This window comes from Pleurodeles waltl, chromosome 1_1, assembly GCF_031143425.1.
Source record: "Pleurodeles waltl isolate 20211129_DDA chromosome 1_1, aPleWal1.hap1.20221129, whole genome shotgun sequence".
Taxonomy (NCBI): domain Eukaryota; kingdom Metazoa; phylum Chordata; class Amphibia; order Caudata; family Salamandridae; genus Pleurodeles; species Pleurodeles waltl.
Window position 1 is genome coordinate 413942990 of NC_090436.1, and position 15024 is coordinate 413958013.

General features: G+C 44.8%; 1 protein-coding gene across 4 annotated transcripts in view; it reads left to right on the forward strand.

Annotated features, from left to right (window-relative positions):
* Nucleotides 1-15024, forward strand: part of FAM169A (family with sequence similarity 169 member A) — a 352302-nt gene that overhangs the window by 311934 nt on the left and 25344 nt on the right. For all 4 annotated transcript variants that reach the window (XM_069223847.1, XM_069223831.1, XM_069223821.1 and 1 more), the window contains one exon: nucleotides 9341-9520. In XM_069223847.1, the coding sequence (XP_069079948.1) occupies nucleotides 9341-9520 (180 nt within the window). The remainder of the gene's footprint in view (nucleotides 1-9340; nucleotides 9521-15024) is intronic.

Sequence of the window (15024 nt, forward strand, 5' to 3'; positions counted from 1 at the left end):
CGCCCGCAACCTTGGCATCATTGTCGACTCATCACTCTCCATGGCCCGCCGAGTCAACTTCGTCTCCTCATCATGCTTCCACACCCTTCGTCTGCTCTGGAAGATTCTCAAATGGATCCCCATTTACACGAGGAGAGCAGTCACCCAGGCACTCGTCAGCAGTAAACTCGACTACGGCAACACACTGTATGCCGGAATCAACAAAAAACTCCAAGCAAGACTCCAGAGAATATAGAATGCCACGGCCATACTGATCCTGGACATCCCCCGCCACAACCACATCTCCATCCACCTGAGAGACCTACATTGGCTTCCTGTGAACAAATGCATCACCTTCAAACTCCTGACCCACGCATACAAGGCCCTCCAAAATGTCACACCTGCCTACCTCATACACTGCCTCTCCTTCTACACCAACTCCATTCAACTCCACTCAGCACAACTGGCTCTCGCTACCATCCCCAGGATCTGGAAGAACACGGCTGGAGGAAGATCTTTCTCCTACCTCACCGCGCAGACCTGGAACACGATGCCGCTCCACCTCAGGCAGTCCCCATTGCTGGCTCAGTTTAGGAAGGGCCCAAGACCTGGCTCTTTCACTGACCCGCGTCCCCCAGCTGGTGCCTTGAGATCCCATGGGTGATAAGCCGCGCTTTATAAATGTTGATTGATTGATATTGTGCAAAGGAAAATGACCATCAGATAGGAGATCAACTCTGGCTATCTACCTTGAACTGACTTTGCCCTATCATTGGGAAATCCTTAAAGTTATCTCATGTTATGTTATAGTGATTTCTATAGTAGTGCACTAATAACCCAAGAGAGTTTCCAGGCACTGCAGCATGTATGTAGTTTTGTGTTCCCCAAGGGTGCTTATATGAAGAACTCAACTAGTGAGGAGGAGGCTCTAGTGTTTAGAGAGGGGTCGTTCTATGTCTTGGGTGCAATGTAAGATATGAGTGACCTCCAGTTTTGATTTTGCAGATGTGCTGAATGTGTTCAAGTTATAGTGAGGCAGAGCGTAGGTGTCTGGTGGGTTGGTGAAAGTGTATGTGGCTGTTCAAGTATTCTGGTCCTGTGTTGTGTAGGGCTTTTATGTGTGCAGGAGAAGTTTGGACTGGCTGCCTTTGTGAATGGAGAGCCAGTGAAGCTTCCTGTGGTCTGAGGTCGAGTATGAGTCTTGCAGCGGTGTGCTGTATGATCTAGATTCTGTGTAGGAGTTGTTTGGAGGTCCTGGAGTAGAGAGTGTTGCAGTAGTCCAGCCTGCTGGTGATGGGTGCTTGCATGATGGCCTGTCTGGTGTTCTGAGGCAATCATTTGAAGATTTTTCACAGCATGCATAGGATGTGGAAGCAGGTGGTGTACACTTTGTTGACTTGAGCCGTCATTCTAACTTGTCATCCAGGATAAGCCCTAAATTTCTTGTGCGGTCTGTGGGTGTGGATCCTAGTTCTGACAGCCTTCAGGGGGAGTCCCATGTTGAGATCTTAACGAAAACCAATATTTCTGTCTTGTATGAGTTGAGCTGCAGGCAGTTGATTCGCATCCAGTTTGCTACCATGGTCACGCAATTGGTGAAGTTGCTTCTAGCGGTGGTTGTTTTGTCTGTCAGGGAGAGGATGAGTTGGTGTGTCATCGGCGCAGGATAGGGCGGTGATGTCTTGTGATCGAATGATGTTGGTCAGTGGTGTCACGTATATGTTAAAAAGGGTGGGATTGAGGGACAATCCTTGTGGGACTCTGCATATCAGTTTCTTAGTCTGAAGTGTAGGGTGGCAGCCTGACCCTTTGGCTTCTTCCTGTGATGAAGGAATAGATCAATTTGAGAGTGGATCTTTGTATGCCAGTCTTATAGAGTCTTCTAATGAGAGTGGTATGGGGGACAGTGTTGAAGGCCGCAGAGAGGTTTTTCTAGGTCCAAGTTGATCCAAATGTCATCAGTGCCTGCGATGAGTGCTTTTTCGGTGCTGTGGTTCTTTCTGATTGAGTGTTGTCTTGCAGATGGTGAAGTTCGAGGTGGGTTGTGAGTTGCTTCTTGATGGCCTTCTCAATTACTTTGGCTGAATAGCGAAGCAGGGAGATGGGTCGAAGTTGCTCTGTTGATTCGGGCTGGCTGTGGGCTTCTTGAGGAGTGCGACGATTTCTGCAAGTTTCCATTAATCCTGGAAAGTTGCCAATGTGCTGGAGGTGTTGATGATGTGAGTCACAATGGTGCTGATTGGTGATGTTCCCAGGTTGTAGATGTGGTAGGAGCATGGGTCCGTTGGGGCCCCTGAGTGGATGATCCACATGATTGTCGCTGTGTTGTTTCTGGTGAGGGGTATCCATTCAGTCAGGTGGTCATCTTAGATGGTAGTGGGTAGGTTAGTAACAAGTTCTCTGGAGTTGAGTTGGTGAGCGAAGTTGCTGTAGATGTTTGTGATTTGGCTGTGGAAGAAGTTGGATAGGTTGTCCCAGAGTTTCTGGGATGCAGCAATGTTGGTGACATGGCTAAGGGTGAGGTGAAATCCATGATGATCGAGCAAATCTCCTTGCAGCTGTTGGAACTTCTTTGAGGCGGTCCACTAGTGTTTTTTTTCTTGGTGTAACTTGTTTGCTGGTGATAGTGTCTGAGTGCAGCCTTGTAGATAGTTCTGTCTGTAGTGTGTTGTGCATAGCTCTCCATTTCTTTTCTAGCTGTTTACAGTGTTGTTTGGTGTCTCAGAAGTCTTCTGTGTACCAGCTGGCTTGTCTGATCTACTGTGCTTGTTAGATTCGATGGGACCGAGGGAATCCATGCATTTCTTGATCCAGTTGTTGAACTTGTTAATGTCCTTGTAGAAGTTGTCTGTGAGGCTAGGTTGATCCATTCAGAGGGTGCTGAGCCAGTCTGCTTCTGTGGTTTTGCCCCAGCTGCGGCTTGGAATGCTGAACCTGGTAGGGGTGTTGACTTGAGGTTTTTTAATTTGAAAGTGGATGATGGAGTGGTCAGTCCATATGAGAGATGTGGTGGAGTTGTATGATGCTGTCGCTTGTGGTGAAGATCGGGTCCAGTGTGTATTGATTCTGGGGCTTTTGAGAAGTGCTGCGGAGCTTTTGAGAAGTGCTGCAGAGCAGAAATTGTTTCTGTTTTCCAGATGAAAGTTGAGGTCGCCAAGGAGTTTTTGGAGTCGATGGTGAGCGGAGAGACGAAGTTAGTGATATGGTTGGTAAAGGAGGCTTATGGTCCGGGTGGTCAATAGGCGAGGGTTTATTCCAGGGTGAATTTATTTGAGACTTGAAGCATGAAGTGCAGGTGTTCCATGGATGAGGTGGTGTTTTCTGTGAATGTTGTGCATTTGATGGATTCTTTGTAGATGATAGAGAGTTCTAAGAAGGTCCTGTCAAGCGATCTTGAAGCACACTGAGTGCCGTGGTCGATGTTGGGAGCCAAAAAGTGGTTGAGCCAGCTAGAGGATTTCAGGTGCATTACCGCTCAGCAACTTCTGAGGGTTTGCTGTGTTGTGTGGTGTAGGGTAGGTGTGAAGGTGTTGTTGGTGCTTGTGTGGCATGTGTTGGGAGGAGATGTAGATGGCATTGTTAGTATTTGCGTGTGGGTGTAAGACTGCTGAATAGCTGGCAGTGGGTGCAGATGTAAGCTTCTACTGTGGTCTGAGGCGTGACATGGCACCAGCTGGGGGAACTGCATCTGGGGTCTAGCATCCTAAGGTAAGGAGTGCTTATGAATATTGCTGGGCGGTGATCGGACCAGGGTTCCTGGCGCTGGATGCAGGCCAGGCATGGAAAGGTGCAGACAGGCTTTCCTTTAGTACGCCTTTGAAACAAATTCAAGAAACACGAAAGTAAGTTCTCCATTGTATACATTAAACACAAATGAGATATATCAAATGGATGAATGGACGGCATGCAAAGAAATATGACTATCAAGTGGGAAATCAACTCTGGTTATCCACCACATTTTTGATTAAGTTAGAGATAAAGGAAATTAAATGGAACTGGCTTTACCCTATCATAGGAAAATCCTGAAGTGTTTCATGTTTCCGTCTTGAAACCAGTGCATTTAGGATCTTGCAGCTTATCTTAAAAACCACCTCCTGTTTCCAGAGACTCCAATGAATATGACGCTGTGTAATTTTGTGACTCCTGACTCATGAGAGAGAAACTGTACTATTTTGTAAACTGGAACAGGCTATGGTGCTGGGAACCAACTGCCAATGTCAGTGTACCTCATTTTGTAAAATCGTTTCATGCGAGTTTTCGTTATGAACAGCACAAGGTTTCCTGTGCAGAAAGCTGGTCCTGACCATAAGAAAAGGAGTAATGTCAGGCCCCTGAGAGATTTATCAGTCATCAGAGTGACAACAAAGATCTGGTCCACAAAGACATAGAGAGGAATGGTATCTTTTCAGCCCTGGACCCTGTCTTCCCAGAGGTTGTGTGGTTAAACGGGAGGGGCCAAACACGAAGGAGCAGTATTCTCGACTCACACCTATGCAGTTACCGGGCCTTTCTCAGCATAAGTGCAGAAGAATAGTGTTGCTTTCTTCCTGGAACACATGCGTCTAAGCTTTGGGGCCCATTTACAGGAAGCTGATCTTTGAGGAAGTCACTTCACATCTGTGTTCTTCGCGGAAGAAGCTGTGTTCCTACGCAAGTCCAGCAGTTAGCCTTGCTGGATCTGGTTGTCGGCTCCTCTGTTCTTGTGTTACTTGTCTGTTTTTTGCACAGGGTTTCCTCAGTTTACTGAATTTCTGCTTGTTAGTTCTGTGGTTCCTGTGGCCTTGTCTCGTCTTCCCTCCTTGAATGCGCACCTTGCCATTGAGTCAGTCTTAGCTCCTGCTCAAATTGGGAGGCAATCATACTAGATGGTCTCAGGGCTGTCGTTCTTCGCTGGGAGAATGCTCAATCCCAGTGAATTCAGTGTGAAATCTTGTATTTATATTTACTAGTAAGTTGGATTTTGCAGCAAAAATAGCAAAATTCTACTCTTGTAACTCCTAAGGAAAATGTCAGGAGAGCAGAAAAGTCTTCATATCATCCAAAATAGGACAGTAATAGTGATGTTGTGAATTCCATGACATATCTCGGTTTCTCATCTTTCAGTACAACTACACTAGCTGCTAATTTAAAAACGATTCTCCTTGAAGACACCATGGTCCTCATTTACAAGGCTCTTGCACCACTTGAGCGTCTCTTTTAGTGACGCTCTGGTGGCGCTGTGCCCTGCTCCATATTTACAAGACGGTGTTAAGCGACCAAAAGTGGCTTAACGCTGCCTTGTAAATATGGGCCGCCCCACACAGTTTTCTGAGGCAAAGAGGTGTGTAATGGGTATTTTGCTCCTGGCGCACACACATTGCCCCAGATTTACGAGAAATTGTAAACCTGAGCCAGTTCCAAAAACTAATGCCTCACCATGGGGCTTGCGTTAGAGTGGTGCAACAAGGAGAAATACTTTTATTTCTTCTCTTTTTTTGCTCTTTCTATGTGTGCCGCATTTTGCAGCACAAATAGGAGCAAATCGTCATTAATGATTATTTATGTACAGGAAGGTGTCCCTTCCTGCACATAAATAGTCACCCCGGCAATGCAGGCATCCTTGCACCATGGCGCAAGGGTGCCTGCGTTGGTGCTAGGCAGCTGAATTAGCACCAGCGCCGGGGTAAACACAGAGATGCGTGGAAATGGCGCAGCTCGGCACAGCAGTATTGCTTGCGGTGCCGCGCTGCGCCATTTCCTAATAAATGAGGCCCTAAATATCTGCCAGAAAATAATCTACCGGACAACTCAACTTTCTCTTAGGGACTTAGCCACTGTTCATGTTACTAGGAGCAGTTTACTTTCAGATACAGCTTGTGTGTTGAGCCCCCCCCACCCCCCCCACCCCCCAACACACACACACACAAATTAAGATCTGGTGGACAGTCCTTTTCTGTCGCCACATCTATGATGTGGATTACTCTCCCTTTTCATTTAGGACTTACAGGTGATCATTTGAGTTTTAGAGAGCTGGTCAAAACTCATCTGTTTACAGTCGACATTTATAAGGGTATTATCATCGTATCTAATTGCAGTTTCCTATCAAGTAAAAGGGATAAACATTGTGGATTGATTTGTGAGCTATCCATGTTATTTTGATTTTGATCCTTGCTTCAAAGGAAAGCCTATGGAGTTATTTCACAATGGAATTGATATGGTCCAATTTAGATGATGAACAATGGGCGAGGCCTTCACATCCTCAAATGTAGGCAAAGTTTACAGGACAAGGCAAGTATGATGCAGTACAGGGCTTACTACTTACGAAGGTGACTGAAAATCTGAAGCAGGTGATTGGGCAAATGGTGCAGCTAAAGTAGCCGAGTAGAAGGAAACTAGCAACATGTGATGTTGAAATTGCACCTAGACTCAGATTCTCCTATGGAGGGGAGAAATTAATAACATAGGTAACACATGCTAGCGGAGTTACTGCTGTTTCTAAGCACTAAACTCTCAGTTACCATAGCTCAGTGTAATTAATACCCTTAAGGTATTGCTCTTCGAAGGATACAAGTCTGAATTAGTTGTGCAGAAATGAAACCAGGACTTTCATGTGAGCAGTGAGCCCTTAGTGCTAGGTAAGGTGATGGAAGTATTAAGGGCCAGATGTAGGAAGCGTTTTGCGCGTCACATACTGCGAAAAACGCAGTTTGTGACCACGCAAAAGGGCAAACGCGATGCACAAATTTGAGGCTGCGACTCGCAAATAGGAAGGGGTGTTCCCTTCCCATTTGCGACCGCATCGCCATGCTGAGTTGCTTTGTGACCGCGAATGCGGTCGCAAACCAACTCGCAGTTTCCATCCACTTCTCCTTTGTGAATGCAAAAAAAAAAAAAATGTCAGAGCAGGTAGTGGTCCTATGGACCACTGCCTACTCTGAAAAAACCGAAACCAAATGGTTTCGGAAGTTTTTCTTTTTGTAGCTCGTTTTCCTTTAAGGAAAACGGGCTGCAAAAAGGAAAAAAAAACTGCTTTATTAAAAAAGCAGTCACAGACATGGTGGTCTGCTGTCTCCAGCAGGCCACCATCCCTGTGAGTGCATGGACTCGCTATGGGGTCGCAAACTGCGACCCACCTCATTAATATTCATGAGGTGGGTCTTTGCGACACCATAGCGAGTCGCAGAAGGTGTCTGAGACACCTTTCTGCATGCACTTTTGCGAGTTGCAATTTGCGAGTCGCTATGACTCGCAAATTGCAAGTCGCGAAATAAAACGTACCTACATCTGGCCCTAAGTACTCAGTGGACCCAAAATAATGATGCTATGAATTACGTCTACTGCTCTCATCTAGAGATTGCTGTACGTTACCTATGGTTATGTACGTTTTTTCAAACATTGTGCCCCTCACCCAGCTATTTGTAATTATAAAAATTACAATAAATTTACTTTAAAATAAATCAATGGACCTTAGATCTGTTGGAGGACCTGCGAGAGTACAAAAACAGGAATCTACTCATCAGTCTGTTAACGTCAGCCTGCCTGACCCTTTCCTTCAGCTTAATAGTTTTTTCCCCAAACTAACCCTATTGAACATCCACCCACTAGTCTGCCAGCGCGCTGGCCATGCCAAACCTCTGCTCCGGTACCTCATGTCGATGAACTAACTTTTAGCACAAATGGCATTCATACAAAAGGGATTGCAATGCAAAAGGAGACAATGAGCAGCGGTTGGCACACTTGACACAAGACACGGCCTTGCATAACAGTATTGTACAGCACATGGTTATTATGTAAATGCATCACTAAAATAAACATTAGGTTTTAAACCGTCACCGTTTACAAAGAGATGCAGAATGTTTTGAATTCATCTAAATTATGAGTTCCTCCTTGAAGTAATTACTGCTTTGTTAGTACTGTGAAATAAACATGAATCTTGTGAATAGCACCACAAAAAAACACTTCTTTGGCACAGAATGAATCGCTTTGTCCACTCTGGGTTATGTCCAGGTATATGGGGTTTGTCTCCGCTGCTGTGAATAAATCTGCTTCCCCAAGTTCACCCACTTTGGAAAGTATCAGCTTAGGGCGAACTTCTCTGCTGTTAAATCCCTGAAAACAGCTGTCATAAGGTGAAATGTGTTACAAGCCCTATTGCATTACATATGCATCGCTTTAGGTAGCTTTTGATCCATATGCACTAGAAACTATTTGTAGCTGACATATGCAAATGTAACTGATGGTGTCACTTGCTGCACATCCATATTTAGGGTGTGATTTATATCTTGGTGGAGGGGAATACTTCACCACCAACATGACGGATATCCTGTCTGACGTATTACAATCCAATTATATCCTATGGACATCGTAATACAGCGGACGCGACATCCCCGTCACCAAGAGCTAAGGGACTCTTTATGAGTTTGGGGGTCCCACCACGGGAACACCAAACTCACGGGGAGGACGCCACCACCATGGCTGTGACTTTCCCCGAGCATATTACAATGTTCCCACCAGGTTTAAGGTGGGAACATTGTAATACACGTTCCCGACGGGCTTCCCGGTAGGAACAGTGTTAGGATATTGACCATAAGTGAGCTGAGGCCATTATCCTAACACTCCAGCAACGTTGAAATGCACACTGTCTGCAAAGCACAGAGTGCGCATTCCGTCAGTGCTGGGCAGGGAGACCCCTGCACTGCCCATGCCATCATCATGGGCAGTGCGTAGGCCCCCCCTGTGGCCTCCACCACTGGCTTTCAGACAGCCTTTTCATGGCGGGCTTCCCGCTATGAAAAGGCTGACGGAAAGAGGGCTTGTAATCAGCCAGACGGTGTGGATTTCAGCACCGCCATGACTGGTTACAAGCCCGACCGCCGTCACCCTGTCGGGATCTTTGATCTTGGCGGGGACAGCGGTCTTTAGGCGGGTCCGCCCACCAATCTTGTAATGTGGTGGATGGGCCATCACATCCATGGCTGTCCATGGGCTGGCGGTCCTGGGACCGCCAGCCTCTTAATGAGGCCCTAAATCAGACCTTTAGTCAAAAACCAGTGACTACACCATTACGTAATTGTAATAGCCCAGTTGCCGGGGGTGCACCATTACGCTTATTTCCAGCCAGCATTCCTCTCAGTGTGCTGAGCTGATTTGCAATTGTTGATTTGGAAAGGTACGGTCCAACTTCTGATCCTTTTCATAGGATCTAGCAATCTTGCTCAGGAATTAGAAGTACAGATGGGGCAACGGCTTGGGACACGTTCTAGAGCCGTAATTTAGGGCATGTCGAGCAGCAATGTCACAAAAGGTTCTGTCTGGAGTATTGTTTAAATTCTTGGGTGTTTGGTGAATTTCATCTTGTCCTCCTATGTTAATATCTTCCTAGAACACTGGACCAGAATCCATAACGGAGAACCCCTTGGAAGCTGGGAAGAGAGCTGGTAATGTTGTTATGGATGGAGAAGTGACATTTGAGCATGAAAACCCCAGTGAAGAAGACGAGAGAACATCAATTTCAGCAGTCGGGGACCTATTCAGTACCTCAGCAGGCACTTCACCTGACCAGGTGCGCCATCAGCACAAATATGGTACCAAACATGCTCTCTGTGTAGACTCACGACTCTGCTGACACTGGGAGTCTGGGTAGTTTGTATGGAAGCACGAAAATAGGATTATTTGTACATGCAGTATCTATTGCGTCAGTTACTGATTGTGCAGCAATTTAATTGCCACATTTTACCCAGGATTTCTAAATAAAATGTGTGGCTCACCAGAATAAAAATTTGGTACATTTTTGTAACAAAATTTTCTAAATAATCTGGTGAATATGCATTAATAATTTGATTCCTTTAACAAATCTAAGGCAAAAACACGTATCAGTGTTTTAACACATAAATTGTTGTGCTGACATCGTTGTATCTTATGAAGCATCCCAATTCACTTTCTACTGATTATTCATATTTCTGGATGGATACTGTCCGTATGTGTGTACAATCCCTATAGGCATAAAGCTGGTCATGAGGGAAGGTACCTCCAGCGTTTACAATCGCATTCTTGCATGTGATTCCTTTTTACACAGACGCAAGCATTGCACAAAGACAGTTAACTCCTACAGAGTTCTCAAATTCTTCTGCTACTGCAATAAGTAGACCATATTTACACCTTCCTCTGTTTCCCATATGTTTGACATCTGAAGTGTGTTTCAAACTGGTCAAGGTTTTCAAAGTTAAAACATGTTTTTTGAGGATGTGGTAGGAGCGCTTCTGAACATGGAATCCTCAATTTAGCCATGCAAGGCTAGTAGTGTGCGCACAGTATAAATATGTTCAAGAAAAAAGTAATCTAAATAAGATCTGGATTTAACCATAGCTTGGGTAGATTATCTAAATTCTTATTGAACTCCACATGGCAAAAATTGAATTAAAAGAATATGCCCCGAGCCTACATGCTTTTTGCAATACCAAAACCAACCCGGAAAACCTTTGTCCCTAATCTAGTGAGGTATTATATCGATTTACGCATAGACATGGTCCATTCTTCCAGTTTTACCAAACAGCTACACAGTTATGGGTCAGATGTGTGTTCACAGTCCCACTATACACCATGTAACACCCATCTAAAATTGAGAAACTTGCAGATGTATATTTTAACCAAATCCAATACACTGCACCAAAGCTGACCACACTTCCACTCTGGCAATGAACAGCCAGCCAAATTACTTTGAAAGAGTTGGGGCACGCTTACGTCATTTTTCAAGCACTGGAATGCATCGGTTTGAGACAAATGGGTCATACAGATAATTGAGCATGGCTATCAAATTCCCATTCAAGATTCTCCTCCTCCGGGTTGGTTCCTTGTTTTCCCATTGATAAATTGCGACTTAAAAGACAATCCATGCTTCAAGAGGTTCAGTCTTTTGGACAAAGGGGCACTAGTCCCAATGCTTTCTTCTCAAGTACGGACAGGATGATTATATCGGGTGAAAACGGCACGCAAAATACCACGCTCACAAGATTTAAGGGAAGTTTAATAGAACAGGTCTGGCAACCACAATCAACCTTGGCATAAACCTAACAAAACTAAGAGCGTCCTCACTAATACATTAACACCTCCTAAACCCCAACCCCACCCTCTAGTAAGACTTACCCCCAGCAATGCCCCTTCCCATCTCAACCTTGTACCTAAAAATCCATTACCCCACTGCTCTGGTCTCCACCTTATGCTGTTACACTTGCCCCTCTATCCCTCTGGTCCTTCTCAATGTCCCGACCTCTCATTGGTCTGTTTCCTTACCCCTCCCCCATCCAAGAAATGACTTAAAAATCCACTTACTCCAGACCCGCCTACCAGTGGCAAGACACCAACATCCAATGTGACCTGCCTTATTAAAACATTCCCCAAGCAACAAGAAAATAAAAAAACGAACATAAAAATAAATAATATAACCAGGTAACCAGCAAAGCAAGGGGAAGGGCGAGTGGGTTGACAGCTACTAACCACACCCTAGACTCCTTTGTGTGACAGTGGCGAAATAGGCCACTCACACCCTGCCCACCTCTTAAATGCACTCCTAATGACCCCACTCCCTAGTGACCTCCCACCAATAAAATGTATCCGTGTCATGGATTGCACCACTGATGCCCGATCAACCCAGGGGTAAGATTGGGCAAGCCCTCACTCCCTCCTAGCCCCCATTCACCAGGGTGCATCTCTACTCTCAGATTATGTCATTATGACAAACTAAACGGTCATTAATACATTTGTGCATGCAGATTCGTAACCAAATCTAAAATGCCATTCCAACAGGACAGGAGCATGTAGATGCACAAGGTAACTCTGCCACTGAACAGAATTGCGTGCCACAAAAAGTGGCTTACCGCCATCTTGTAAATCTGGGTCAGTGAAAAGCGCCACCGGAGAAAGTGATGCTCCGGTGGCGCTGGCCCTATGTTTTTACATATAATGACATCTAAATATTACATTGTTAACTGTACGTAATAGTTATTGGCTATGTTTACAAATATATAGCATATTTATTGAGTTGGCACTGGTTATTTTTGGCCATTAATTAGTGAAACAGGGGTGAGGGATAATTGCCCCCTCATCTACATCCTCCTCGTCCCAGTACTAACTTGTGAGGCTTTTCCACCTTCACCTCCAACAGATTTCTTAGGGATCGTAGATCCAAACAGCCTAAGCTGTCTTCTATTTCTGTGATAGAAGTATAAAACTCTTCCCCCCACCGTCCTGTAATTTTCTCTGCCTTGCAGAACAGAGGTAAGACGCACTGTGAATTTCTTCTCTATTTTGTTTTATATTGTACTTCTTTGTTTTCAGTACAGTTTTGTAATTGACTCCATCGCAGGGCATGAGGAGTTTGTGTGCACTGCGGAATTGGATGTCTGCAGCCGGGGCAGGCGTCTTGATACATGTGCGGTTTCGGAAGACTGCACTTTCTCTCTCTCTTGCCTGGTAACGAAGTCTCACAAGAGTGGGATTTTGTTACCGGGCAACAGTACAAAGCAGGAAGAACGCTGCTTTAGTGCGTTTGTGTCTTGCTAGCCAATATGGAGGGGAGAAGGCATTCCCAAAAGGAGAATCAAGTGGAACTGCCTCCAGAGAGGAAGTTGAGGAGGTGCTCCAGATTTCTCATTCAGAGCTGCACCTCTGATTAAGGATGCCTTTGATTCTGCCCTGGGGGAAACTTCATCAAAATGACTGAAGTTGGATGCAGCAGATGTTTAAATTGATTCTGAATCGAAAAGCAAATATATTCAGGGTTCACAGTTGAAAGATCTCTTGACTCACATTACAGAGGTCTTGGGATTTGGAGAAAACCCCAGGAGAAGGACCTGCCATTATATAATTTAATAGAATCTATCCTGTGCAAGGAGTGGAATGATTCTGATAAGCAGTCAGTCTCCCGTTTTTGAATAAGCTCTATGTGTTGCCAGCCTTTGAGAAGCTGTTCCATCAGATTCCAAAGGTTTACACTGTTAACCACTATGGCTTCCACATAGAGCTTGGCATCTGAGGTTTCAACTTTGTTGGATGTGGTGGCCCTTTTTCACTTATAGCATATTTCTATTTTTTCCATGCCATGATGATTGTCTCTTATCTGCTCCTTCTGCTTTTTAAGGCTCAGGACACCTTCCAGCTGCTACTATAGATTCATCAACTTTCCAAAATCCCAGTTGGAACCAACCCGGTCAAAGTAATTTATTGGAGTCCAGTTCAACACAGTGCTGGGTTGGCACTTCTTCCTGCAAAGAGGGTGACAGCTATTCAGGACTCAGTGGCTCAACGTCTGGGTCATACCACCATGTTAGCGACAACATGCCTGAAAATTCAAGGCCTGATGGTAGCTCCTAAGGTGGAGGTTCCCTAGGCAAGGTTTCATCTCAAGCAATTGGTGAATCATGTACTTTGCTTTCGGAACCCCAACTCTCTCAACTACGACCATCTAAATCCAGTGACTCTTTCAGTCAAAGAAACTTTGAGTTGGTGGCAGTCGGTGGCAAATCTGTCACTAGGCATGCCATTCAGCTTGGGATTTGTCAGGAGTACTTCGGGGTCTCCAGTTGGTTCCCTTTGAACCTTTAAAATCCTGCCAGCTGTCCTGGTTGTCTGCTAAGACGTCTTTTCTGGCGACCATCACTTTTTTCCTGACAAAGTGATTCTCAGAATAGATCAAAATTTTCTTCTGAAGGTGTCTTTCTCTTTCCACTTGAAGCAGGAGATTATCTTGCCAGTTTTTCTCTCTGAAGTGGAATGGGTCTCATCTACACTAAAGGTGAGTCGTGCATTGTCTGTTTATTTGTCCGGGACCGTGGAGTTTCATAAATCCAAGAGTTTGTCTTGTTTGGTTCAGTCAGTCAAGGTTCCAAGCTTTCTTCTCAGACAATAGGCAGGTGGATCAGACAGGCATTCAGGCTTTTGGTTCTGCTGGTGAATATCTATTCAGCATCTAGGGATTTTACACTAGAGCAATGGCAGTTTCATGGGCTGAAGCGGGTGGTGCTTTCATTCAAAAGATCTGACGTGCTACTACCTGGTCTTCTCCACATTATCGTCTCAGGTGCTGAGGGTTCTTTTGGAAGCTCTATTTTACAAACTGCAATGAAATAATTTTTGTTTTCCCAGTAAAAGCATTTGCATCCAATCCTGTATCGGTGTACTTATTGCTTGGTATTTCCTCACAAGTAAGGTCTGGGACGAGGAGGATGTAGATAAGGGAGTAATGTCCTTATCACTTACTGGTAATGTTCATTACCCTGATTCAGAATCCTCCTCGTTCCAGCCCACTTCTACCCACCCACTTTTGCACCTTTACAGACTTCTCCTGGACTTGGTATATTAAAGGGAGATGGGTGGGGGGAGGAGTTTTATACTTCTTTCATGGAAATAGAAGACAACTTAGGCTGTAGGGCTCTATGATTTGTAGCGTGGAAATCTCTGTTGGAGGCGGAGATGCCTCACAAGTTGGGATTTGGATGAGGAGGATTCAAAATAGGGCTAATGAAGATTACTGGTAAGTAATAAGGACATTCGCTGGCTGTCCCATTTATTTGATCAACATGCATTTTCTCCATGTTCTAACAATAATTGGTCAGACCATCTCTCTTACTATTTCATATTCCCTATTCGGCTCACTCATATAGTTAGGACTCACACAGGTAAGACTAAATTGAAAAATGTTAATGTGCGCAATTGGTCAAAAATGTTTTCAAAAGCTATCAATAATCTGGTTTCCATCACTTCTGCTAAAGCATCTGAATCAAATTTGCCCCAGTGCAACTCGTGTTAACTAGCTTATGTAAGTTATTGCTCATATTGCCATTCCCCCATCAAGGAAAAAATCAAATCTCAATGGAGAATGCCAGTGCCCTGGTTCAATGAAGCTTTAACAGTGGTCAAAATTAATTATGACCAGAGGCAATGTCATGCTATTTGGGCGACCCTCTTAAGATATAAAGAATGAGGCATTTGATCAGTCTGTGTCAGTTGAGGTTTACAGGACGGTTTGCCCATTTCAGTCAGGCTGGTAGAGTTTTTCAGGAAACTCTCAAG